We start from the raw sequence: 24,511 nt of genomic DNA, 5'->3' as shown, positions 1-24,511 counted from the left end.
GAGCCGTCGAGAGCGTTATGCTCCTCCATAGGCCACGCGGTCGTTTTGCTCCTACGCCGATCACCAAACATGGTCTCTCCAATCCAGCATCACTTCCTTGGTGGCATCTGATCGAGCCCAGTTCCGGACTACGCCTCACCTGTTTTTTCCCCCCAAGGTTCTCTTCTCAAACACCACACTCGGCTGACCTCCCTCTCCTATCAATATTCTCCACCCTGCACTCGCGCGTGCTGTCAACGACTGCGGAAACCCACCATCGAAGCTATTCGACCCTCCATCAAGCGTGCTACACTGCTCAACAGTATGAAATCCTGTCAACCCTCCTCCGATTCAGCCGCTCCAAAGAGACTCAGCCGCCTTTGCACGCCATCCTCCATCGCCGTGGCCGCATCCATCTTCGCACGCGGCCCGTCGTCCGCCGAGTATTCCCTCCCCACCAACGACGGATTGAGGTGTGTTTTCTGTCTGTTACGGCACCAAAGCGGCCATCGCTCGTGTCCGGTTTTTCCCGGCTTACCCGGTCTCCGGGCACGACTTTTTTTTTGGTGCTGTCCCTCCTTTGGTGATTGCACGCAGTTGATCGGAAAGCGCGGCGATGTCTTGGTTGGTGGTATTCGACTCGATAGCCTTGTTGCGCGCGTCGACTCGCGATCTCTGCGCTTTGGCCGGTGCGCTGAGATGAGAGAGAAAGTGAGGATTTGGCGGCGGCATTTCGAAAGTTTGATAACCGGATGACAAGGGGATGAGTCGAGATGAGAGGTGAGAGAGTAAGGAGAGAAAATGAAAAGTGAAACTGATGATCTTCGCCGGATATCATCCGATCTCTCTGCTCTTGCCGCCGCGAAGTCCGGTTCCTTGTCTTATACCTTCACTTGTACTAAAAAAAGTCTTGGAAGCGTCGCCACATTCACCAATTGCTACCCTTCAGAGGCTGGAAGTCGTTGCTCCAGTCGGAGTGATAATGAGGCAACGATGCAACAACATGTCCGAGTTTGTGATAGTCCATTCTCAATTCGTATTCTCAATTAGTGAAAGGCTGGTATGGAAGTTTTGGCGGTGCCGAGTCGGAACCGCCAATGCTTCGCACCTGCAGATTCACTTGATCCTTTCAACTTTGAGACTACCAAAGTTAAATCTAGTTGCATCGCAATACAAGCGGCCAAGCGCATTCGAGGCGAGCATCCGGTAAACGCTGCATGCAGAGCAAAGACTGAACAAACAACCCACCAGTCTTTGTTGTTCCCTTTCCTTTGTTCCTGCCACCACTACGCCTGAGATGTCTTTCGCTGCACTGAGATGGAAAAAAACATTAATCACTTGCGGAGCTCAACTTGCACATTCCAAAATAGCTGCAATCGCATATCCCTCTGCCGCCAAGATTGACGCGATGGACGCAGCTGACCCTCCCTCTGCCGCGGCTCTCGACCATCAACGTATACTGATTTCGAGGTACCAGTATCTCCAAGACGTCGCTCAGCTTGTCCAGGACCAGCGCAACGACACACGGCGCCTTATGGCGCAACTATCGAGGCGTACAGATATGCTCCTGTTCAACCACAGAATGCGACAAGAGTACATCTCCGACAACGATCTTGCCGAAGTCTCTAGCATCTTGGACATGGATGGCGTCAAGCAGTCCTTGAAAGAAAAGGACCGAAGCTTGACGGCGAAACTGAGAGGACTGCGCGCTGAGATGGAGGAGTTCGTCGTGGACGAGAGCAGTGGATTTTCGCGTCTGCATTACGAACCTGCAAGACTCTGGTGGAAGTGGCTCCTGTGCCTCATTATCCTGCTGATGTTCCTTGTCCCCATTTCCATCCTTTGCTGGAGATGTGTTGTCGGGCAACGTACAATGGCTCAAGGACTGGAGCTGTGAGACCAGCTATACACTGGCACGATCTAAGAGGACGATGCATTTGGAGAGGAGGATTTACGGAAGGCGGGAGCAAAAGAAGCGGACCGGCGAGCGACAGTCCTCTTATGGCAGGGGAATGCATTGCGCTGGTGGTGTGTTCGGGCTCGAATTGGGAATCATATTGGGAACATCATGACATATCTTCCTTTCACATCGAGGATGTCATTTGTCTTGTTGTCTTCGCGGGATGCGAGGCCGCTCTTCATATTCGACTTGCATGATGACCTTGCATGATTACCGTTGCCAAAGCCTTCGAGTTGGCCGAGACCGCGAACGTCGAAGCTCTGTATGCCAAGGCGATTGGTGAAACAGACGATCCATGAAGCAGGAGAGGCGATGAGGATGGCTGGATGTGCGGTCGTGCTGTCAGCTGTGGCGCTTGAGATCGTTGGGTAGTTTGTTGGGCTTGTGTGGTACAACTCTTTGAGTGCGGACATCAGTCGTACTCGATGAGTTCTGATCTGGTTCTGAAGGAGTGATGTGACGGCCGGGACAGGCTAGTGGAAAGGGTTCAATGCGGGCGGGCGGGTAGGTGGACGAAGCAGAAGGTAGTTGGCGTGGGTGAAAGGTTGGCCAGATCAGTGTGATGATGGGCAGGATGGAGTCCGAAACTGTCGTGTATGGAACGCTTGGTCACCCATGCCCGAAAGGAAAGTCAAGTCAAGTCGGGAGCTCCCAATTTTGAACGCCACCCTCGGTGTATCCATGGTACTTTTGCATTGCTCGACCACATCCTCGATACCCTCGCGCCGTCGTCATCACCTACATCTGAGCCACCCCGGCGCCGCTCAAGGTACGAGAAGGCAGGCATATTGCCGAAGAGTGTTGAGTTGGCAGCCATGCTTCTTGGATCAACAGACTGCAAACTCAACCAAACAAATGTACTTGCTTGCCTCCCTCTCATGGTACCGGACTGCGCCACTTCGAAGTCGTCTTGACTCTCCAATCCGTTCCATCTCTCTTACTCACTTCTACCCTCAATACAACACTACCACCACCTCATACCGATTGATGCTAGTCGTCTAGCTCGTCCGCCTCCAACCGCCCTCGCAGGTCGACCCTTTCTCGCCCGCCGTGCGTGAACCCCACGAGTACAAGTTCCAGTTGGAAAGCGAGCGAGAGACATATCGCTGCAAGCAGGTTGCATGTATTCTGGCTGGAGAGCCTGTTTGGGTGGTTCACTGAAGCTGACAAGGGACCTGCGAGTGATGGAAGAATCGCACGTAGAGGTGTTGCAGACAAAGAGCAGGACGTGGGCATGAAGCCGGCTTTTCCAAGCCGGGTGATTTGCAAGACATAGGGCTACGTTGTGGTCGTTGAAGATGAAGGCGAGGCTGGCTTTGCGTCGCCGTGCACAAGTCTTCTCTACCAAGTCGGCCAAGGCTACCAAGCCGCCGGAGAAACAGAGCGAGGCAGAGCTGTGCTGTCTGTCGCAAGGCAGCTCCCGATCTCAAGCGCCTTCTTCAGGTCCGCGAGCATTCTCCGTCCCGTGTGGCACCCATCTCTTGCCAGCTCCCTCGGCGTGACTGCATCCTCTTCGAACATGGCCTACCACCCTTCTGGACCGTCCTGAATGATAGCCTTGGACGTGGCATGCTTGCCCATTGCCTGGATCCCGGTGCTTTATTCCTGTGCTCATTCTGGTTCTCGATGATCGTGACTGCTCGTGCTTTGCCGGTCGCAAGCCAGGTCGAAGGCGGGAATCGTTTGCCGATGGCAGGGTGGGCATCGGCTGGTGGAGGTGAGGAGGACGGAAGGCGCAGCGTTGGCTAGCAGAGCGAAGAGTGCAGTAGCAGTAGGTGGAGTCGGGAGAATCGGGATGGGACTTCAATGGGCGATGCGATCATCATGGTGGTGATGGTGGTGGTCATTGTAGAAACGAACAATGTCCGAGAACAAAGTCGGTCTCGCTTGCGGCTGAAAGATTTGCCGAGGACATGCCACCATCAAGCATTAGTGAATTGTCAAGACTTTACATCACGGCAACGAAGACACAACACTCTCAAACACCCTCGATCAAGAATAAGAATACTCGATGAGATCCCGGTCCGGCTCGTTTTCAGAAGGTCATGCTCAAGAAGCACACACTTGTGGCAGACTTCAAGTAAAAGATTGGGTTTCGCTCGACGAACCTCATTTTCAATGGCCCACATGGCTAAGAGCCTGTTCGTTAAACTTTCCACCGAATAATTAGCGACCATAATATCGCCTCAGATGGCTCTAATCTACTATCAGACGCCTTAAGACGCACCAAATCTCTTCTTATGCAATATAAGGCTTCCCTTGCAATGTAACGAGCGTCTAAGAGCTAGTAAATTACGCGTTGTTAGTGTTGTTGTTCGATAAAATGTAACAGCTCGAATTCTGTCGAATATTGCAGCCAAAAGCGGGTCCGGCCGCTCCTCGGCGGGTATAGCCGAGCGTCGTAATATTAGCCTTTTGTAGGCTTCTTGTATTCTCGTGCAATATTGTTACAATTAAACAACTACAACCGTGTGCTATATTAAGGTCTGCGCTATGCAGGAATTCGAGAACCTATTAAGCGCTTTCGTTTGGCGTACCACTCGTCTTAATTACCCTCGGATCTACTATTCTATAGCCTTACTAAGATAACCTTACAATACGACATCCCCGATCCGAATACCGGTCTATACTACTACTAGAGTTAACAACTAGAGCCCTTTTAGATCTAGTCTTAGAGCTAGTCTTAGCCCTTCGAGCTATTCGAGCCCTTTAAAGACGACAACATCGACCCTTAGTTTAAGGACACTGCCTCTTAGGCTATCTACGAGTCCTTATTGCTTAGCTAAACCACTAACACGAACTACTCCGTTGCTATTAACAAGGGCAGCACACGTGCACTACCGGTAGTATAGACGAAAGCTATAGAGCTATATTTAATAAACGAATAGTAGCGGAGGATTAAGATTAACGAGCACACCGACTAAAACCTTAAGCCTGCTAGTAGAGCTTATTTAGTTAAGCAGCTCACGGCTATAGCTAAGGATTAAGCGGTGCCATAGAGCGCTATTTAATCTAAGATAACTACCTTTAAGGGCGTGTATTTAGCGTTCGTTATACTGTAGAACGAGTCCGGCTTTAGCGTCGACAACGATAGCACTGTTACTATACCTAACAAGGTATAGGACGATTACCTTGCTTATAGCTACTACAAGCATGCAGCTAGGTTAAGGAGGCAGCTATGCCCTTACATCTTGCAGTATGCTAGTATCTTTAAGAAGAAGATAGCTACTAGCAAGTATATATAAGGTAGGAAACAACGCCTCGCTCGATAGGCAGACGAGCCTAACGTACTACTAGCGACTCCGAGCGCTGCAGCCGATACCGACAACGAGCCCTTCGATATTAACGACAATAGCCTTACTCGCGATTTAAGCAAGAAGCGCAAGGCTAGTAAGCAGCCGGTTACGCCGGCTCTACCTATTAAGGTAGCTAAGAGCTCTAGCGCCAGAATTATTAGTAAACATATTAAGAGGGCAATTAACAGTCTAAGGCCACCGGTGCCCTTTAACACGCAAGCTATAAACATTATCGACGATAAGAAGTAGCCTATTACCTCTCGTATGTATCGCAACTTCGGTTAGCATATATCTATAGCCGCATTCGAGGCTAGAGCGTTCTGCAGAGCTAGTAAGGTTAAGCAGTTGTCGTAGATTATTAACCTTAGTAACGAGCTTAGTATAGAATGTAATGCACTATGCGAGGTGCGAGAGCAATTGCTCGGAAACTAAGAGGGGAGCAAGCTAACAACGGCGTTCGTTCGTAGGTGTTTAACTATCCGCTACACGATTTTTTTCGGACTATAACGACTTCACTACGTCTTTAATAGATACATTTATACATCAGATATTAATATAGAAACATTCCACCGCGTAGTTGTTAAGTAATTAGGCTATAAAGTGTTTATAGTTTATTAATATATCTCTGTTGTCGACCCTACGGGTGCTCCCGCGCTATTAAAAAGTCGTCGAGAGGACTAGAAATGTAGTAGATACGGCTAAGAATCTACTGGATTCGATGAATTTTGAAGCTAGATTAAAGTAGGGCTATACTAATGGTTTTAGTAAGGGTGTTGTTAGTTTTCGAGGATTTCTAGTGCTCTTATTAGCTCTAGCTAAGCCGAGGTTTCCCCGCCCCGTAGCTAAAATCTATGTTACGCCTATCGCGTACTAAAATCTATCGACTTCGCGGGGTTGTCCTCTACCGGAGCGAGCTCCGGGCGGCCAAACTTTATCTTTAATAATTATTAAGAAATCTTCTAACAACAATAACAACACCCCCCTATATATTAAATACTATACGGCCACCGCTACGACACATTTGTACGACGGCGATTGTTGTATACATTAAGGGCTATGCGCAGATAAAGAAATCGTAATGAACGGTTATATATTAGTAATGTTCTTAATAATTAGCAGATTTCTCCTATTGCTCGAATTTCGTACACTAAGACTTCCTTAAAATTACCTTAAACCGGCCGTTCGTAAACGGCTAATCTACGCCTGGCTAGCTCTTCCTTATACTGCTTCTACATAGCCGTCGCGATAGCGTTGCGGCGCTTGTCTATAAAGCTATAGTTATTAAGCACACTGTCCTTAGATATCTGGTCGTAGTGCGGCATCTTACGAGCCGGCTAGTTAGTAGCTATACGATGCTCCTCGTCCGCGAAGAGCTCGTTAGAGGCGTTATGTCGTCTAATAAAGTTGTGTAACACAATAAGGGCTAAGAACAAGTCCACCTACGTATGTAGATCGAAGTAAGGTCTATAGGCCTTCCTTATAATCCCCTATCTTATCTTAAAGATACTAAACGTACGCTTAACGATGTTCCTTAGCGACGAATGCCGCAGATTAAAGAGCTCTTACTTCGTCGTTAGCCGCTAGTTACCTATAAGCTACTCCTTTAGGTAATATCGTATGCTACGATATAGCGTTAAGGTAAGGAAGCTATTGCTATATCCGGCGTCTACGAGGTAGATCTTGTCGACCGGCAGATTGGTGCCAAAACCGTCCGCAATGCGAGCCTTATTTAACATACGCTAGTTATTCGCAGACCCCTCCTACCCTAGCAGAACGTAGGTAAAGAGTATGTTAAAGTCTACGACGGCGAGTACGTTCTAAGTTAACGTACCCTTACGATTGCGCTATAGCATAGCGTCTGCTGTCGATATACGAGCAGTAATGTGCGTACCGTCGAGGGCACTAACAGCGCAGCCGAATTGCTCGAATTTAGCTAGCTTCAACCGCTTAGGAATGTGTTTATAATCCGGCTCTCGCACATATCGATTATATAGCAGAAGCACCGCTTTAAGGACTAAGTAGAAGCTGTCCTTAATAGTAGACTTCGACCTCTTAAAGACGAGGTAGACGCTATAATAGGTAACGCTATGGCCGACGATATAAAGGAAGTGCACTAAGCGCTCTGCGGCCGTTATATATCGGCTAGATTCGAGACCTCCTTCTACCTTAACTAGCTTATGCAATAAGGCGTAAAACGTGTCTATGTTAACACGGTAGGTATTAAAGAGCTCCTTGTCGTTAGCTAACAACGTAGCGGTAATTCGAGTGCCGGCGTTATTGCCTCTGCGAGCATTACCGTCGTCCTTAATACGCAGATATTTACTGCTATACGCATATACCGAGTAAATAGCCGTAGCAATTGCCGCTTGTAACACTACCTCGGATATCCCCGTAAACGATACGATATCCTCTATTTCTCGTAGTATCTACTAGCACGACCGCTGGATATCTCTTACTCGCGTAAACGACTTGTACGAACGCTAGAAACGCCGAATCCGGTATCAAACGGCTAGCTAATAAGAGCGCTAGAAACTCCTTTAACTTGTCGTTCTCGTCGTTCTCGTCGAGGGGGAGGGGGGCGGCGGCACTACTACCGGTGTAGAGTAAGAGTGCGTCGGCCGGACTACTACTACCGGTAAGGGTAAGAAAGCGGGTATACGTAGTATTGTTGTTGTTAGAGGGTAGTAGTAGTAGTAGTAATAATATATATATAGCTAAGAGCCCTGCCGTAGACCTACAATTAAGCGATTCTCGTCGTTCTCGTCGTTCTCGTCGTCGGCGGCTAAGGGCGAAGGGGGGGGGGCGGCGGCTCTACCGGTAAGGGTAAGAAAGCGGGTGTGCGTAGTAGTTGTTGTTATTAGAGGGTAGTAGTAGTAGTAAGGATGATATATATGCAGCTAAGAGCCCTGCTATAGACCTACAATTAAGCGAATGTGCGTTATCTGCACCCTCGGAGCATAATATTAGCTAAGAGCCTTATATCGCTAGAAAATCGCCTATACCGGACAACATGTGCGAATTACAGAGTCTTATAATTTACTATAAGATAGTGTAAGCCTTAGATGCATTTAAACGTTCGACAACGGTAATTCGGAGTAAGATGTACCATGGTAACGAGCCGGTCGTTCGATAAACGTTATTCGACCGACTGAGTCGTCTGAATACGTGTTTAAAAGTTTAACGAACAGGCTCTAAAGTATGCAACGAGCTGCATACTCGCGCCACGGTCCTCTTTGCCCATGTTCGCCAAGATGCTTATTGACCGCATCCCGTGGATCCAACCCAGATCGCGCCGCCAGTGTTGAGCGAGCGACACGCGGCAGGGATCAAGATCCGTCTTGACAATGAACGAAGTGGACCAGGAGAAGTCCATCCGCGGTCCTCGACGCCGTGAAAGAGTCCTACATCGCCACTCTCTTCATCCCCAGTTGCTTGAGTACCTCCAGCCACCCTTCCTGCATCAACAGCGAGGCTCACTACAAAATCTGCATGCGCGCCCTCCAACCTACATTCTCCTACCAAAGATTATTCCGACCACCTCGACTCCGCCGTTTTGCACAAAGCTGCCATTTCCATTCGCGAAAATAAACTTTCTTGGCCCCATAAGAGCCGGCTGGCGCAGCGGCCAGCAGAGCATCGACCTACGCCTACAGGTCGATACGAAGCAGCAATAAAGCTGTGATACATTTTGCCGACGCGGCTCACATTAACGTTCGCTAAATAGTACTCAAAGTATTTGCGCGAGTTCGGTAGTGAACACAACGACATCACGAGCAGCCAGCGAACGTTAGCTCACGGCATTCTACGATGCCCTGCTACAACTCGAACAAGTCGATACGTTCACCGAAGGCTGCGGTCAAATGGCAGCCGCCGCCCAGATAACCGCCACAGACACCACGCCCGAGCTGCGATTATTTACGATCTGTACCTCGACTTGCTATGCTTCTCGTATCTATTCACGCACGACAGAAGTGCTGCTGCTTTGTTAACAGAGCATCAATTGCAATGATCGAGGGGATTCAATGGCAGAAAACTCTTTCCCGCAGATGCTTCTGGTCTGCTCCGGCGTCAAAAGCGGGTTACTGCATTCATCGCTAATACGCCTGACTGTCTCAATTGTGCAAGTAGCACGCCGCAGTGACAGGAGACCCAGCTGCTTCCTGCGCATTCCCAACAAACAAAGTTTGCGCAGTGAACAAAGGGAGTCCCGGTCCGTGGATTGCTATCGTGTCGAGACGCTTCTGTTTGAGTCTTGCAGATATCAGATATTGCAACACCTTCCTGCTCTCTACACTCCTTCTTTTCAACACTTGACTTCTCAACACCATACCATCACCATGCCGGGAGCCATGAAAACCCGATGTCATACTCGAGCGGAAGGACGGAAGTCGAGCACAAGGCGGCAACAGGATAGTCCCTCATCACCCGCAAACGATGATGAGAAGAGAGCTAAGAAGATGCGGATCCTCAAGCGTTTCAAGTGTACGGCTCTCGCCTTCTTCCGTCTCGAATCGCGAGAACGACCACTGACAGGTGAACGCAGTAATCGCAATCATCGCTCTGACTGTCCTTTTTTTCCGCGTGGTTGTCTACATCGGGGAACTCAGCATGGCATGGGTCCGCAAGAGTAGAGCGATTGCCCAAAACCACGAAGCGTTTCTGGATGAGAACGGCACGCTCACTACCAAGGTGGCACCCGCTGTGCCGTACTTTCTGCCATAACGAGCTCGGTGAAGAGATGTGGAGGAGTCGAAGAGGATCCTAGAACGGCGAGGTGGAGAAGCTAGGAGCCGTCGTTGGAGGAGTGCTCGGACATGCGAACAGCGTTGAAGTTGAGCACGCTGAGGCAGGGCGCAGTTTGGGCACGGCGAGGGGGTGAGGTAGGAAGTGTTGGGCAAAAGACATGACCACAACAGACAGGACCTGAATTCACGGACTCTACAATACAAACCCGGGAAGTGTTTGCTCCCTTTCCCTCCCTCTTGACCCTAGTTCGCCCATCAGCACCATTTCTCTTGCTCCGCACGCTGTGGTCTGGTATCTTGTACAGAGCTCCGCTGCAAAACAATTTCGATAGGCCTTTGCATCGTCTTCGCTTCGTTTTCGGCACCTGTTCTGCCATCGTGTCGCATCTCATTCAGCATCCCTCTTGCTTCCATAAGTCAGAACGATGCCACTTACGACATTGTTGGTGCTTGCTGTAGAAACATGTAATGCTGCCGGCAGATTGGATTTGGTTCGTCGAACCCTTTCCACATAATGGACCACATTCCATTGACCGAGGGACAAGGCTTCCCCGGAAAATCGAAATGCCAAGCCGTCAACCCTGTCAAAGGATCTGGAATTCGATCCGATCGGCTTTGACCTGCGTTTCCATTCTCCAATGATGCAATCGGTCACGAATGTTTGCACGAAGAACATACATCATCCGAGTACTCTGTCCATAACAACACTCCCACTGCACTGACTACCGTTCTCGGTCACAATGACCTGCGGTCCGAGCTAAGTCTTACGCACCACGGCCCTCGAGCTAGGTATCATCCCTCCGCTATTGTTCATTCTCCTTTGTTGCAGGGCAGGCCGCTTGCGGTCCATCCCATCAAAAGCAGACTGATTCTACCATTGCTAGCGTAGCTTCGACATGGCCTACGGACTTGGTCTTCCCACTCCTCCCGATGAACAGTCAGAGGCACAACGCGCCATGACCGCCGACCATTCGCGCTCGTCCTTCTCCGGGTCAGACTCAGCATGGGAGAGGACATCATCCAACAGCGACACGTCGTCGGTGTACTCTCCTTCCTCCGACTCGAGTACGTCCTCCGCCTCCGATATAGCAACACATCGCCTCCGCTCTTTGCGCGCTGAAGTGGAATTGCTGGTGCGCGACAACGAGTATTTCGATCAGCTTCCCTCAGTGCGTTCGTCAACGAGGTCGAGCGCACTGAAATGGACTATACTTCGAGTCGCAGTCCCTTTCGCTGCAATCTGCCTCGTGGTCCTGGCCTGGACGGTGGCACTCTGCCCGGGACAAAACCAGGTGGTGCACTTCGAGTACGACCAAGATCTTGTCCCAACGATCCGACCTAGCGACTTCAAAGCATTGGCCAAGATAGGCTTCAACCTCCCGGCAAGATGGATGGAGTGGATTAACGAACCGCCTCTTGGCATGTCACATTGGTGGCAACAGGACGGCGCAAACGAGCCGGGAACGGTGCAGTATCAGCTTCTCGAGCTGCGGGAGCTCGGCGCTTCCTACCAAAAGAGAGAGAAGAAACGCAAAGGAAAGAGGCAGTCGTGGGCTAAAGACCTGGCAGAGAACGCCGATTGGGTGGAGAGAGTGGAGAGGTGCAGCCAACGAGGTATGGAAATGAAGGACTCGGCTTGGATAAAACACCAATTCGCAAGCGTTGCGGATGCTCTCTTGCCGCATCCAGATGGACGCTCTGCCTGCAGGACGCTACAATCGGCGAATCCCACAAGGATGAAGAATCTGGGCAAGCTGGTGGACGACGTTCTCAATCACCTGCCGGCAGAGCTTGAGACCTTGGAGTTTTATCTGGACGCGATGGCTAGCCTGCAGGGCCTCTCGGAAGCGCAGATCGATACAGTCAACAAGGAAATTCGTACAATCACAGTCAAAGCCGCTGAACGCCGATCCGACTCCATATTGCCAGTATTTTCTTGGAGAGCACCGTCGCCCATTGCCTTGCTCTCAGACTCGGAGAAGACCCACATTGCGCTTGCACGGGAGGAGTACGGTGTCCTCACGTTTTTGTCACTCCTCTCATATGCTCTGCAGCCTGCAATGCGAGAGCGCAGGGAGAAGATCCTCGGTCTGAGAGCCCAGCTGGAGAGCTTGAAGGACCAAATTTCTGCTACCGGTCCACTCGATCAACGAAGCCGCACGCTGACCGTGGCGACGGGTCTGCCCTCGATGCACGATTTGGACGTGGTTATCAGGGAGAAACACCTCAACGTGCAGACCATCCGAAGCTTCGCAAAAGAATGGAAGAGGACGCGTACTCTCGACCTCAAGAAGGATCAGTCCAGCTCCAACCAGTGCCTCGGATATTCGCCCATAAAATCCAGCACGACCATCTTCTCAAGGATAAGATCTTCCAGCATAGTGCGACTTCCATTTTCGAGCACACCGTATTCCCACAAGCTCGCCCGTGTTTCCAGACGACTCCATCACCTCGTCTGGACTGACCCCAACACCGGTGCAGCAAGCTGGCACTGGGAAGGATCCGGCCCGTCTTCACATGGTCTAGTCGATTCAAAGAGACGAATCGAAAAGGCCCTTCTCTTCGCCGGCCTCGATCTGGGCGGTCTGGGGGTAGACGAGGTGGCGGAGAATCGTCGATATCAAATGATTCCCAGAGAAGACGGAGAGGACGTCAGGTTGAGTTGGGAAGACGACTACAAATCGAAGGCCGAAAGGGTTTGAGGATGGAGCACGACTTTGGTCAACACCTGGTTTGTGCATGGAAGAACTTGGGAGGATGGAGTTGTAGCAGCTTTGCACACGACCAGACACTGGGTTGTTTGCTATAGAATTGCAATGATTGCGTCGACCAAGTCGACGCAATGCTTGCAGGCGCAGCAAGAATCATGGACAAAGGCGAGTTGCATGCGTCTTGGGTTTGCGAAAACCTCGAGTGGCGATGAATCACTGCAGCTCAAATCACCTCTTTGCATGAAAGCCGCATCGCTTGGAACACGGCCCCAGAAGAGGAAGCTTGGTCAGGGCAAGTCGGCGACGGATGATAGCGAGACAAATGACGATGTTTTCAAACATGATCGGAATCACGCCCGACGGTGGATTCGGTGACTTTTCAGTCGCAAACATCACTAACCACTCCTCGTTTCCAGACAACCGTCATTCTTTAGGCGAGGACGAGGTGAAGACAGACGCGAGCGAAGATGAGGCATGCCCGCCTTTTGAACAGGCGTGGGAGCTCGCGCGATGAATGTTTTGGCAACATGCTCCGTAATAACATGCAGGTCTCCGCGATGTCCAAGCCTGTTTCCTTTCCTTTCTTCACGCTGAGAGCGTTCATGTCTTTTTCTTTTCTTTCTTGTGTTTTGGTTGAGAGGCGCAGCATGAAGCGTCGCGCGAGACTTGTCGGCGTTGCAAAGCCTTGCGCTGAACCTCGAACGGCGGCAACACGTTCCTTTGACTGATACGAAACATCGCTCGGTAAGATGGCATGCTGCATCGCTCGCGCTTACAGACTTCGCTGGCCGGCGCAGAGGCTTTGCAGCGGTAAAAATCCGTCGCTCGGTAAGTCCGGCCAACGTAGGATGGACACGTTTAGGAACGACGCTTTGCGTATTCGGTGCGTGATCTTCCGAGCAGGATTGGGCCGGCCTGTTCATGAGCTAGCTGCTTTGAAAGGCAGAGTTTGAAGCCGTGGCCCTGACACTTCCGCATGGACCTTCCGCAGAATGAACCTTGATGTGGCGGAGGATTGAGGCCAGAGTTTGCATCGATGTCTCTGCGAAGCGATGTCAGTTCGGAGGGGGCGGTGAAGCGGGCTGTCTTGCTTTGTTTGGTGCGGTGAACAATTCAAAGCCACCAATCCACCTGTAGCATGCGGAATACGTGTTGGTAGAATTATCCATCGAAAGATGTCCCAGCCAAAACCTCATGCAAGTGGGTAAGATTGCTGAGACCTTGTAAGAGCAGATTCTCAAGGTGGTGGATCGCCGCAGCCAGAGTTCCGAAGCGCTGATGTCGGAGCCACGATTGAGGCGGAAGAGAAAACCGCAATGTGTGTTCGAGGAGATGCCGAACAGTCTTTATTAATTTACATCCTCCTTGTAATGGAGTGGCACCACTATGAAATCTCAGCGGTAATGGAGTGTCAGTTCGGACGTCACTCGACCGAACATGCACTGATTATACATCGCCTCCTCCATCTTCACTATCCTACAATCCGAGCGTTCACACCGAACATGCACTGATCATACATCGCCTCCTCCATCTTCACTAACATACATCCTGAGCGATCACACCGAACATGCACTGATCATACATCGCCTCCTCCATCTTCACTATCCTACATCCCGAGCGATCACCCGACACACTCCATCTTCCATCGCATTGTTGGCACCAGACTTCCCCTTGTCCTCTTCCCATACTGGCCTCGACTCATGATTCGAAAAGTTCGTTGATCCACTGATCGATGTCCTCGGAAGGAGATATCTGCGACGACTGCGACGACTGTGGTGAAGGCAATGAATGAGATGGCTGCAGTGACTGCGATGCTTGCGGCGAACAGCTCGCACTGTTCCTTGGCTCGAAGTGCTCGTTGTAGGTGATGGTGTTGTTGATGTTGTTGTTGCGAGTCAACTTCTCCGCCGATGGAGATGGAGGTGGACCGTCGGAATGGTAGGGAGAGAGTCCAGCTATGATGCCCTCTGTTTGCTGAAGAGTGATAGAAGACCACAAGGGGTCGTCGCGGGAGAGCCATGGAAAATCCGTGTTGTTGTCCACAGGCGACGTGTTCGTCGTGAAGACGCTCGAATCACCGTCATTCGCTTCGCCTGCGATATCGGAATGTGATGGTGGCCAAGTATCTTGATAGATTGTGTCGCTCCACTGCAGGACAGAATCGTCGTGGAGGGGATGAACCCGCTTTGGTGCTGGTGGCTGGAGCGTGTCGTTGTCTTCTTCCTCGCGAGAACGTTTGGAGTTGTGAGGAGTTCGAGGGTTGATTGTGTGTTGCATCTGCGTAAAAACGCGCCTGAAGGCATAATCTTGGCCGTCAGTGGCATCGGGAAAGATCGGACACTTCAAGGCTTTATCGAAGACGCTCTCGAGCCGGCTGTCAAAATCGACTTTGTGCTTGTGTGGATCGTGCTTGGAGCAGAAGGTGTTCTCAACAATCAACATGGCAACGCGGGCAATGCACGCATTGACGATTCTGTTCGAACCTCCATCCATCTGAGACTTGTGGAAGTGCAGATCTTCGAGCAGGTGGGTAATGCGATTGGTCCGGGTGAGACCAAGCGCACCTTGACAGGAAACAAAACTGCCTCTGGAGTATACAGCGACGGGGCAGGCGAGAGCTTTGGTGTTGCTCAAAGAACCCAAAACGCCCAACTCGCCGCCATAGTAGAAGTGAACGTCGATGGGTGCCATGAAGAAAGGCGGCATAGTATTGATGGGTAATGGCGTATATCGATGTAGTTGGGTCCTTGAGGTTTTTGGCGAAAATCCAGGAATTGGTCGGATGTCGTAATCGAACCGATCTGATCGGTATGATCCAAGGCGTGGCGCTGCCCACGGGCAGGGTCAATCGAAGTCGAGCGAGATGGGACAGACGGGAAGATTGATGAAATTACAAATGAATGAGAAGAGCCGATGATCCAGTTGTCGATGAAAGCACTTTGCTGAAAAGACAGGTATGCGGTACAAATCCGCAGTGAAGAAGCCTGAAGGTAGAAAGACGCAAGAATGAGGAAGATGCAATGACTAAATATTGGACACTTGAACACTGAGCAATCGAATGATTGGACAGGCCAGCAGTGCTCAGCAGCATTGCTTCTGAGACGGTTTCCTCAGTACTTAGCAGCATTGCTTTTGCCAATGCTTCCTCGAAGAATACAGGGATGTTTCCATAGCAGAGACAAGACGGCGCCTCAAAAAGCTGCATGACAGAATGAACGTGCGGGAGGCTGCAGCCGATACGGGTATTGTCGCTATCGACACAGTACGAAACACAGTCATGAGCGGCTGTGTGGAGAAATGACGACAGAAAAGGAAAGATGAAGCGTAGAGTGTCTTCCACACCGTTGGCATTGAATCATCGTGTTGATGAAATCCCGCATGAGGAGCTCATCAACTCAAGGTAGGCCATCGACGCAGCCTTGGAGTACAGACGTTCACATGGTTTCGTGCCGCGGGTTGATTCGCAGACGCTGGAGCAAATATTGGGAATACGGATGTACTCGCATTCGATGTCGATTGCCAATGTTCTTCACGGACGCGAGCGCGCGAAGCAGTTTGCATACGGCTGTCCTTGTAGCGTGCCGGGAGGGTGGGCGCACAGGGCGCAGCCAGGCTGCCGGGAGCTTGGTCTCAATCTGCTACTCCAGCGTTTGCAGGATTGCGATAGCGGGTGGATGTTCATGATCTGTATAGCTGCTAGGCCAATCAACGACTTTTGCGAGCAACGGGAAAGTCGGAGTCAAAGTGATGGAAGGACATGCCAGGCTGATGCGGAGATGGCTGTCACCGAGAGCTACTACCATCTCGCCTGCATGAACTGGTTGCACTTGCCATTCCCCGGGTGAGTGGTGCATGCATAGTTCGCATATGGATCCGCGGGCGGGCGTCGTTTGCACAATGAAACCGGTTCACGGACGGGAAGGAGAAGCCGCAGTTTGAGGCAGCTTAGACGCTGGAGCCATGCCACTTCCCGAGAGGAGGGTGGATGATCACCAGCAGACGTTCTAGGCTTGCGATGTTGTGGTGTCCCATCCGCGTGGTCTTCTGGAAGTCTGTGTTCCTTCAATTTCCTTGCTTCTCCGTCCAATCTGACTCCGATCTCCCTAGTGACATTGTGGGTCCCAATCTTGGATGCGAATCATTCATCGAGGCATTCAGGCGAGCATGCTCAAGATTGTGCAAGCCATCATCATCGTCTGGTCGTTGTTGCTTCGGCTCTTGAGTGGCTTGGCTACGAGGAAGACAGCCACTTTCGCGGCAGACCTCTCGCGGTGTGTGAAGGCCTCGAACAATAATAGTTGATCAACGTGAAGGTGAGAGTCGTGCGGCCAGCTCTGTCGATTCGATGGGTCGATGTCGAGATGTCAGAATGTCGAGATGTCGAGATGTCAAGATGTCAAGATGTCAAGATGTCGAGATGTCACTGCGAGTCAAGTCAAAACCTAATTGCTTCCACGTCACGTGCAAAAATGCTCCGCATGATCAATAGGTTCTACAGCCCTGCAACTCCGCCGGTCCTGCATATGATGGTGTCTACATATGATGAAGACGAAAGAGTCAGTCCACCCAGACAGCACAGACCGCCAGCAACGGCCGAATGGCTTCGATCCCATTACCCATGTCGGCAGCAAGGCCGGCGACATCCCGACACTCCAGTACCTCACGGCAGACGTCAACAGAGATCACAGCCGGAGGCACCTCGACGCCGGCGAAAGGACTGGCCAACAGCTCCGGACTCAATGAGCAGGATGTTCCTACTTACCCTGTGTTCAGGTCACCCAAATCCCTCGAGGAGGACCTCCATTCCAGCCCTTCCGCCAGCCGCGTCTCCACCCGACTGGTGACTGCCTCACGATCCGCAGACGGTGACAGTCCCTGAAGACAAGCCCACACTCGAGAGTACGCAGGCGTCGCAGTCTGACTGGCAGCACTCGTTGTACCCTCACAACTGTCTCCTACCAACCCATTCGAGGAAGAGATTTGACGCGAGTGTTCGGTTGGGAGCCGCGGATGTTTGGAACGGCGCACGAAAAGGGCGTACAAGACGATGCGAATAACCTGAGTTGGTGAGGTGCGAGATCAGCATTGCGCCATGCCACTGGGGTTGGCTGGCGCAAGGAAATGATCAGGTGTGAGAACGCGGTAGCATGTAAAAGAAGATGCTGGGCCAGGCCTTTGTGTCGCTGGCGGCCCTCGAGCCACTGCTGCAGGAGGGCGACGGTATGGAAAGATCGATGTCTTACGGGACGGTGAGATTGTCGAACACCTGGAATCTGACACAACGATCAGTGGTGCGGGCGACATGATGCAAGCCGTCTGGAGATGTTGCCGTACATGAGCATTCACAAACTGAATCCCAAAGAATTATAGCTGGCGCACTGAACAAATCGCACCGTCCTCATGGCTGTTGTCAAGAGGAGGAGTACCTCGATGTCTCCAGTCTGGCATGTCACCCATTCATCTCTGCCACAACGCCAGACCCACTCTCAGGCTCTCTCTCACCTTCACTCTGCTCATGCCAATGTCCCGTCTGCAATCCCTCTGAGACTCTCGGTCTTTGCTTCCATCGGCTTCTCCCACTCCTAGCGTGTACTTTTCCGACTCCTCGACTCATCGAAGGGATCTTCAGGTTCGCGAGTGCTGTACGCATCCCAAGGCGCTTCCGGAGCCCATCTCAATGCGCGCCAATGGTCATTGATCGGGTATTCGCGGGTCAGAGGAGGTGCGGAGTGTCGTATGAGATGGTGCATGGTCGAGATATGCTGATGGCCGAGGTATGCTGATGATCGAGAGAACGTGGAGGGTGTCGTAGCTGGATGAGATTGTCGGCGGTGGTCGTGATGCTGCGGTGGCCGGAGTCAAAGCACCTGTGTGCTGCAAGATCATGTCAGCGGTCATGACTCGCGTGGCGGTAGAACTATTCTAGGCGGTATGCTGGCAACGACGTATATCAATAAACTAAGTACCTGTGCCCCACAACTGTTCATTAGGCAATCGAGATCCGGAAGTGAGCACCCAGCTCGTCGCTTGAAAGAGGTTGTAGCACCAGATGTCAGGTAACACGCAAGACTCCAGGAGACGTGATGGCTGGCGACCATCCTGCGCAGGCAAGCATCTCACACGAATATGTGTTCCTCCATGCCATTCAACCCGGGATCAACCCTCCCTGCTGCAGGATCTCGCCTCACTGCGCCTTCGTCATAGCCACTTTGTACATCATTCTTCCATTCTTCGGCATGCATCTGCCCCTGCGCTAGCCACTCCGTTGGCGGCAGCTTCCATGCTCTTGCGACGTGAGAGACAGCAAGAGGATGTCCATCAGTCTGTTCCAGTGCCGAGAGAAGGTGGTGATACAGCCTGGCAGCAAATGCGCGCACACGAAGGAATCGCGATGGTGAGAGACTTTATGCCGGCGACGACGCCCAGTATGGTTCACATCCAAGTCCAGAAGCGATGTATGAGGGCCAGCAAGGCGTGATGACAGGAGGGGAGGGTGAGGGGGATCCAAGGTCGAGGTCGGTGGACTTGGTGTGGTGCTGTTCAAGGAATGGAACGTCCTTGAACGGCTCAGCAAGACGGGACGGCAAGACGGGAGCACCAAGAGTTCGCCCATGATCTTTCTTCAACTTTTGGGCAGACGTATTCCAGTTGTGCCTCAGGCATTAAATCTCATACCAACACGTCAGCTGAGACGGACTTCACGCACCACATCCTCATCAGCGGGACAGCTCTGCTCGGCGCCCCTGCCACATCGATCGTGCCGTGCGCCTTCCTTGAAAATGGTCGCGATCACACGGTCGCGGCACATGGACTAATCAGCGCCCAGAGGGGGACAGTACGAAACTTCTTAGGATTTCCTTACCTCTTCCTCTCTCTTTCTCTCTCTGTCTCTCTCTCTCTCTCTCTCTCTCTCTCTCTCTCTCTTCATCTCACTCTTATCCTTGACCGCGCATTCACGAACAGACCAACAAGCAGTGCAAGAGTGGCAGACGACATGGCGGCGAACCTGCAAGTGGAACCTCCCGTCGCTTTGACAACTTGTAGTTACTAACACACGCTCTCGCAGTTTCACACCCCAGCCGCCTCGATCGATCAGCATCCGGGATGGCGATCGCGACAGTCCTTTCGACGACCTCTTCGCCGGCATGGACTACAATCTCCCCGAGGCAGAGGTTTCGGACGAGAGAATGCTTTTCGACGACCTGTGGGACGACGCGGACTACAACCTCCCCGGAGGCAGAGCCTTTGACTATGCATAGGGGTGTGGAGGGAAGGTCCGAGTCTGTGGGGCAGCAGAACAATTATCACCAGAGAGAGCTTGTGAATCCTAGGGAGGAGAGCAGGGTTCTCGAGGAACAGCGCAGAGAGCCAGACAACGAGCCGGACAAATCCAAGGACGACTTTCGGGAACTCAACGTTCTGCGACAGAAGGTGCTGGATTCCACTCACGACGAACCCGCAATTGCGCGCACGCTCGCCAATTCGTTCAACGCCATGATCACCAGACTCCAACGTCAACTGGAGTCGGATGCTGTTGAACAGATGGAGGCGGATGCTGCCTTTCGACAAAAGTTGGAGAATATACGCGAGCAGCTCAACAAGGATGGTCGTTGATGCTGTTTCTCTACTTTGCGAAGGGTTGCAAAGCGCACTGGACAACCCGGTTGAAGCTTTGAGTATCATCACGGAACGTGCGACTGATATGCTCAATCAGTGCGACGAGCGACAGGCAGTCAAACGTACGCGTCCAAGGGCTTCGATCGCATCTGGCTGGGTATCACCGTAGGCTTAAAGGCCACTCCATCGACAGCATCTCCATCGACCGAAACGCAGCGACAGCAAGCACCACTATGAGCATTAGAAGCAACACCATACGTCAGTGGTTGGTCCTCGCTTCCGTTCGAAAGCACCAATTTAGCGTCAACATACTTCACGGTTCACACGCCCTCACCGGCGCCGCACTAAGAATTGCGATCTTTCGGACTTCAAGAGCATGGAGATGATTGGCATCGTTTTGATGAATGGAGAGTGCGAACGAAACGTGTATTCGTCACCGAGGGCACAGTTCGCTTTTGCTATCCCATCTTACCTTTGTCAACATGTCTCGCCGTGCGTCTACAAACCTATTCCACATCAGAACAGCGCTGAAGACAATATAATCCAGCTACGGCAGGAAGCGCGGTGCCGTCTAGCAATGCCTTCGACGGCGGAATGCTCTGGCACAGACCTCTTGTACACGGCTGCAACACACTTTCGAGGTCGAGTGCGCGGAATGGCGAGGATATGAGCTTCCTCCGCTCGTCGCTCGCCGCATTGGACCCAGACGACTTCATCTCCCAACGCGAATACGCCGCACTAGTTGCTCGGAGATTCTCTACCTCCACCACCCCCGCAGGCTCACGAAGGGCGGCTCACAGGCCCTCACAGGCCCTCACACCGCCACTCCGCCAGCGCCGCCGGAATTCGTCCGGCGACTTCCAGACGCTGAGTCCCGTTTATGCGCATGGCGCACTCTCGCAAGAAATAACGCTTCGATCAGCTCTTGTGAGCGCTCGGCCCTTCCGTTTTCTCCGGTATGAGCACCAGCACATTGAGGTACGCACGCCATACCGAGTGACTATTAATGCGCCGTGTTGAGGAGATCTGTCCGTTCAAGGTCGACTTTTACGGAAGCCACGTTCCTCATCAATCAGACACCTACCATTTCCTCACCACTGTCAAGCCCAGCGTTCCGACTGCGCCAAGTTCCCTCCAGACCATCGGCGACCCCATTATCCTGGACCAATTCTTGGCGGCCCTACACTACTTGAACAACGCCCCCTCGACTTCTCCAAGTATTCTCCTGCGTCAAGGAACACCTCGGGTATTCATTGAACCACTGCTTCGCGTCCGAGGCATCGACCACGAAGTTGCAATAAACGAAAGCCTTCGCCGGATCATCAAACACATCGACACGATGGGAAGACTTGATGGCGACATTGACATTCTTGACATCTGCCACGCTACAATGGTATACTCCCGACCTTTGCGCACGACCGGGTCGCTGATGCCGATGCCGATGCCGATCAAGACCATCACCAGGGCGAAGGTAAAAGCAGAGCCTTGGTTCATTCATGCTGAGCGGGCGCGTTGTTTCCAGCTGCCTCTAGCGTGACCACGACGGCGGAACGGCGGTTGAGGAGCTTTCCCAGGGACATTGCGTCACGATGGGAGGAGACTGAAGTGATGGATGATGGCTCAGCTGAAGAATCCAGGCTGATCGGGATGAAGTCGAAGTCGAAGCGAAGGCCAAAAGACTCCACGGCAAACGAAGAGACGACGATCCTCTGCAGCGTAGTGGTGATGAAGTGAAGTACCGGAGTTGTTCGTGAAGAAGTCCTGCACAGTCCGGCCCCCAATCCCATCAACAACCACCTTTGAACAAAAGATTGAAAGACCACCGCAACATCCTCGACGACCGGGCAACCGTCGGCAACGACTTGAATGGGTCACAAGACAACATCGACCCACTCACCGGTACTTCGCCTTCGCTGGCGGTCTTGCTGAGCGACAGCAGTGGCGAGCCTGTCCGCACCATCTCCAGAGCAAGGCAACTGTGTCAGTACCAGGCACAATTGTCATCTATACTGCCCTCTCGATCTCTTACACATGTTGGCTCTCCGAAACGTCCTTGTCTTTCTCCTCACGCCCTCTCCGATCCATCAGTCTGTCCTCTTCCGAGATTGGTTCTTCTACAGGCTGTGGATCGTGGGTCGCTGCAGGGATCGCCGAAGGTGAAGAGACCAGAGCTTCGAGGGCGGACTTCGGTCAGTTGCCTGCAGTCGGCCGGGCGAAAGGTCCTGCCTCCATGCCTGTCGTGAACAGCGATTGCGAGCGCCGCGCATGATGCATTTCACTGTGCCGGCTGCTGCTCGTACTGCGGTGCACCGGACGGACAATGCCGCTTGAAACGTCGATACCTTATTCTGTCGGTAGACGGCGGATTCGGCTCCGGCGGGAGCAAGGCCATGCACATCAATTTCGACCAGAGCGGTTTGGTGGCCGCCTCAAGGAGGTCTCGTCGTACAGAATGAAAAGATTGACATCGTCCTCCGCAAGACCTTGATGGCTCTCTTCTCTGTAATACTTTGAAATGGCCCTCCGTACTACTTTGAAATGGTCCACCGTAGAACACCTCCGCCTGCTCCGCTTGTCCGCACACATGACGACGACAACATTAATCAAACAGCTCCAGAGCTCGAAGACAAACAGATTACCCTGCAAGACGACGACAACCTTATCGAACCCCGGTCACACAAAACGCCGAACATCGTCGACTTTCAGACTCTAGATCACAATGAGTTGACTCACACACAGCACGGCCAACATCGGATTCCAACCACCGTCTCGAGTCCTCCGCAAGCTACGCCAACAGCGGACAGACCCTTCGCAGTGACCTCGATCTCCCCGAACCCACTGATGGCTCGGCGATAGCGAAGAAAGACGAAGGACTACCGCGAAAAGAAGTGGCCGAGTGTGGTGCGGTTGCAGAAGAGGGACATTGATCTGGAGCGCTGGTCGTAGTAGTTGCAACATCAGCCGTTTATTGCCATACACAGGAGTACCACGATCCACAGACATGGTTGCCGAGAGCGTGGCATACGCTCATATCCACAGCAGCAGCGTCTTTGACGTGCAACATTCGGTCTCACCTGCGAGGTGCGAAGTACGTCCGATCTGTATAGCGAAATGCATCACATCTTCAACGCAACGACAGCTCGCGGAGTTGACACAGATTCGGTCAAAGGAAACACCTTGGCTTTCAAGACACCGAGCCGAACTGGACAGATATGACAAATGTCCGCCCTGGGACGCGGGCGGTGTACGGAAGTTGACGTCGAAAAGGCGGAGTGCCGGGGAAAGGACCAAACAGCCTCCGATTAAATCGAAGCCGTACACCTATGGCAGCGGCGGCGGCCGGGAACGAGAGCTCGACGCGACTCGACAGTGTGGTGTGAAAGCACGGCCAAGGATGACTTTGGAAAAGATGGTCATGCTGGATCGTATTACACTCCTTCGCCGACTCTCCCGTGATAGTTACAAGCTGTCCCAGAGCAATGGGAGGAAGAGTGGTCGGCTGTGAAGCTCGAGCGGGAGTATGGTGGATGCGGAGGAAAGGGAGGGCGGGCAAGACGGCAAGGAGTATGAGGACGGGGCGGTGCTGCCACTGAGATGGAAGGTTGACGCAGCTGGCGTGGTGGTGAAGTTTGAAAGGTAGCAATTTTGCATGCCTCGATCGAAGGGAGAGGCGGAGCATGATTGCATTGTGGCGAAGGTGCAAGGAGGTGAGGGTGTACGCGTTGATCATTCTGCTTGCAACCCCGCAGACCTTCTTCTATTACACGGACTTCAGCTTTCGGCTTCAAGCTTTGATCACCTGATCAGGAACATCAAGTTAACAGGACAGCACATGACAGATCACTGGGCGTCTCAACCCGTCATCCACGAAGAAGTCATACGAAGACGCCATGCAATCACCCAAGCCAACTTATGGCGCACCGCCTGGCCACTAAACGCGGAGCAGAGCAAACGACCCGCACCGGAACTGCTTATCAACCTCTCTCACACGAACTCCGAAAGACCAAGCGCACAAGGCCAAGATGGTCTTGTGCAACGGAAATGGCAACAAGGAAATGTGGAGCAAGATGACAAGACGGAGTGCTGCCGGGGCTGAAACGCAGGAGCGGAGTCGAAACAAATGTCTTCGCCGCCGGTCGTCAAGGATGACCTTCCTCCGACCGTCAACGTGAGAGTCGACAGAAAGGGGAAAGAAACGAAGGA

General features: G+C 52.2%; 5 protein-coding genes across 5 annotated transcripts; 4 read left to right on the top strand and 1 right to left on the bottom strand.

The window, feature by feature from the left end:
- Positions 1 to 10,876: 10,876 nt before the first annotated feature.
- On the top strand, positions 10,877 to 12,682 carry MYCGRDRAFT_97675 (uncharacterized protein; the record flags this gene model as incomplete). The annotated part of the gene is made up of 1 exon (XM_003847315.1): positions 10,877 to 12,682. The coding sequence occupies one exon, from the start codon at positions 10,877 to 10,879 to the stop codon at positions 12,680 to 12,682; it is 1,806 nt and encodes a 601-aa protein (XP_003847363.1).
- Positions 12,683 to 14,389: 1,707 nt separating this feature from the next.
- On the bottom strand, positions 14,390 to 15,397 carry MYCGRDRAFT_97674 (uncharacterized protein; the record flags this gene model as incomplete). The annotated part of the gene is made up of 1 exon (XM_003847289.1): positions 14,390 to 15,397. One exon carries the CDS (start codon positions 15,395 to 15,397, stop codon positions 14,390 to 14,392), a length of 1,008 nt encoding a protein of 335 aa, XP_003847337.1.
- A 1,857-nt stretch (positions 15,398 to 17,254) lies between these two features.
- Positions 17,255 to 17,901, top strand: MYCGRDRAFT_106618 (uncharacterized protein; the record flags this gene model as incomplete). Its single annotated transcript, XM_003847316.1, has 1 exon — positions 17,255 to 17,901. One exon carries the CDS (start codon positions 17,289 to 17,291, stop codon positions 17,568 to 17,570), a length of 282 nt encoding a protein of 93 aa, XP_003847364.1.
- Positions 17,902 to 18,971: 1,070 nt separating this feature from the next.
- Positions 18,972 to 20,305, top strand: MYCGRDRAFT_97673 (uncharacterized protein; the record flags this gene model as incomplete). The annotated part of the gene is made up of 4 exons (XM_003847317.1): positions 18,972 to 19,146; positions 19,378 to 19,453; positions 19,758 to 19,895; positions 19,951 to 20,305. The coding sequence occupies 4 exons, from the start codon at positions 18,972 to 18,974 to the stop codon at positions 20,303 to 20,305; spliced, it is 744 nt and encodes a 247-aa protein (XP_003847365.1).
- Positions 20,306 to 20,790: 485 nt separating this feature from the next.
- Positions 20,791 to 22,577, top strand: MYCGRDRAFT_97672 (uncharacterized protein; the record flags this gene model as incomplete). Its single annotated transcript, XM_003847318.1, has 6 exons — positions 20,791 to 20,800; positions 20,856 to 21,286; positions 21,414 to 21,779; positions 21,946 to 22,054; positions 22,127 to 22,288; positions 22,429 to 22,577. 6 exons carry the CDS (start codon positions 20,791 to 20,793, stop codon positions 22,575 to 22,577), a joined length of 1,227 nt encoding a protein of 408 aa, XP_003847366.1.
- Between the last annotated feature and the right edge of the window lie 1,934 nt (positions 22,578 to 24,511).

This window comes from Zymoseptoria tritici, chromosome 15 (assembly GCF_000219625.1).
Source record: "Zymoseptoria tritici IPO323 chromosome 15, whole genome shotgun sequence".
Lineage (NCBI taxonomy): Eukaryota > Fungi > Ascomycota > Dothideomycetes > Mycosphaerellales > Mycosphaerellaceae > Zymoseptoria > Zymoseptoria tritici.
The sequence above is the reverse complement of the archived record's forward strand: the minus strand, read 5'-3'. Positions and strand labels throughout refer to the sequence as shown.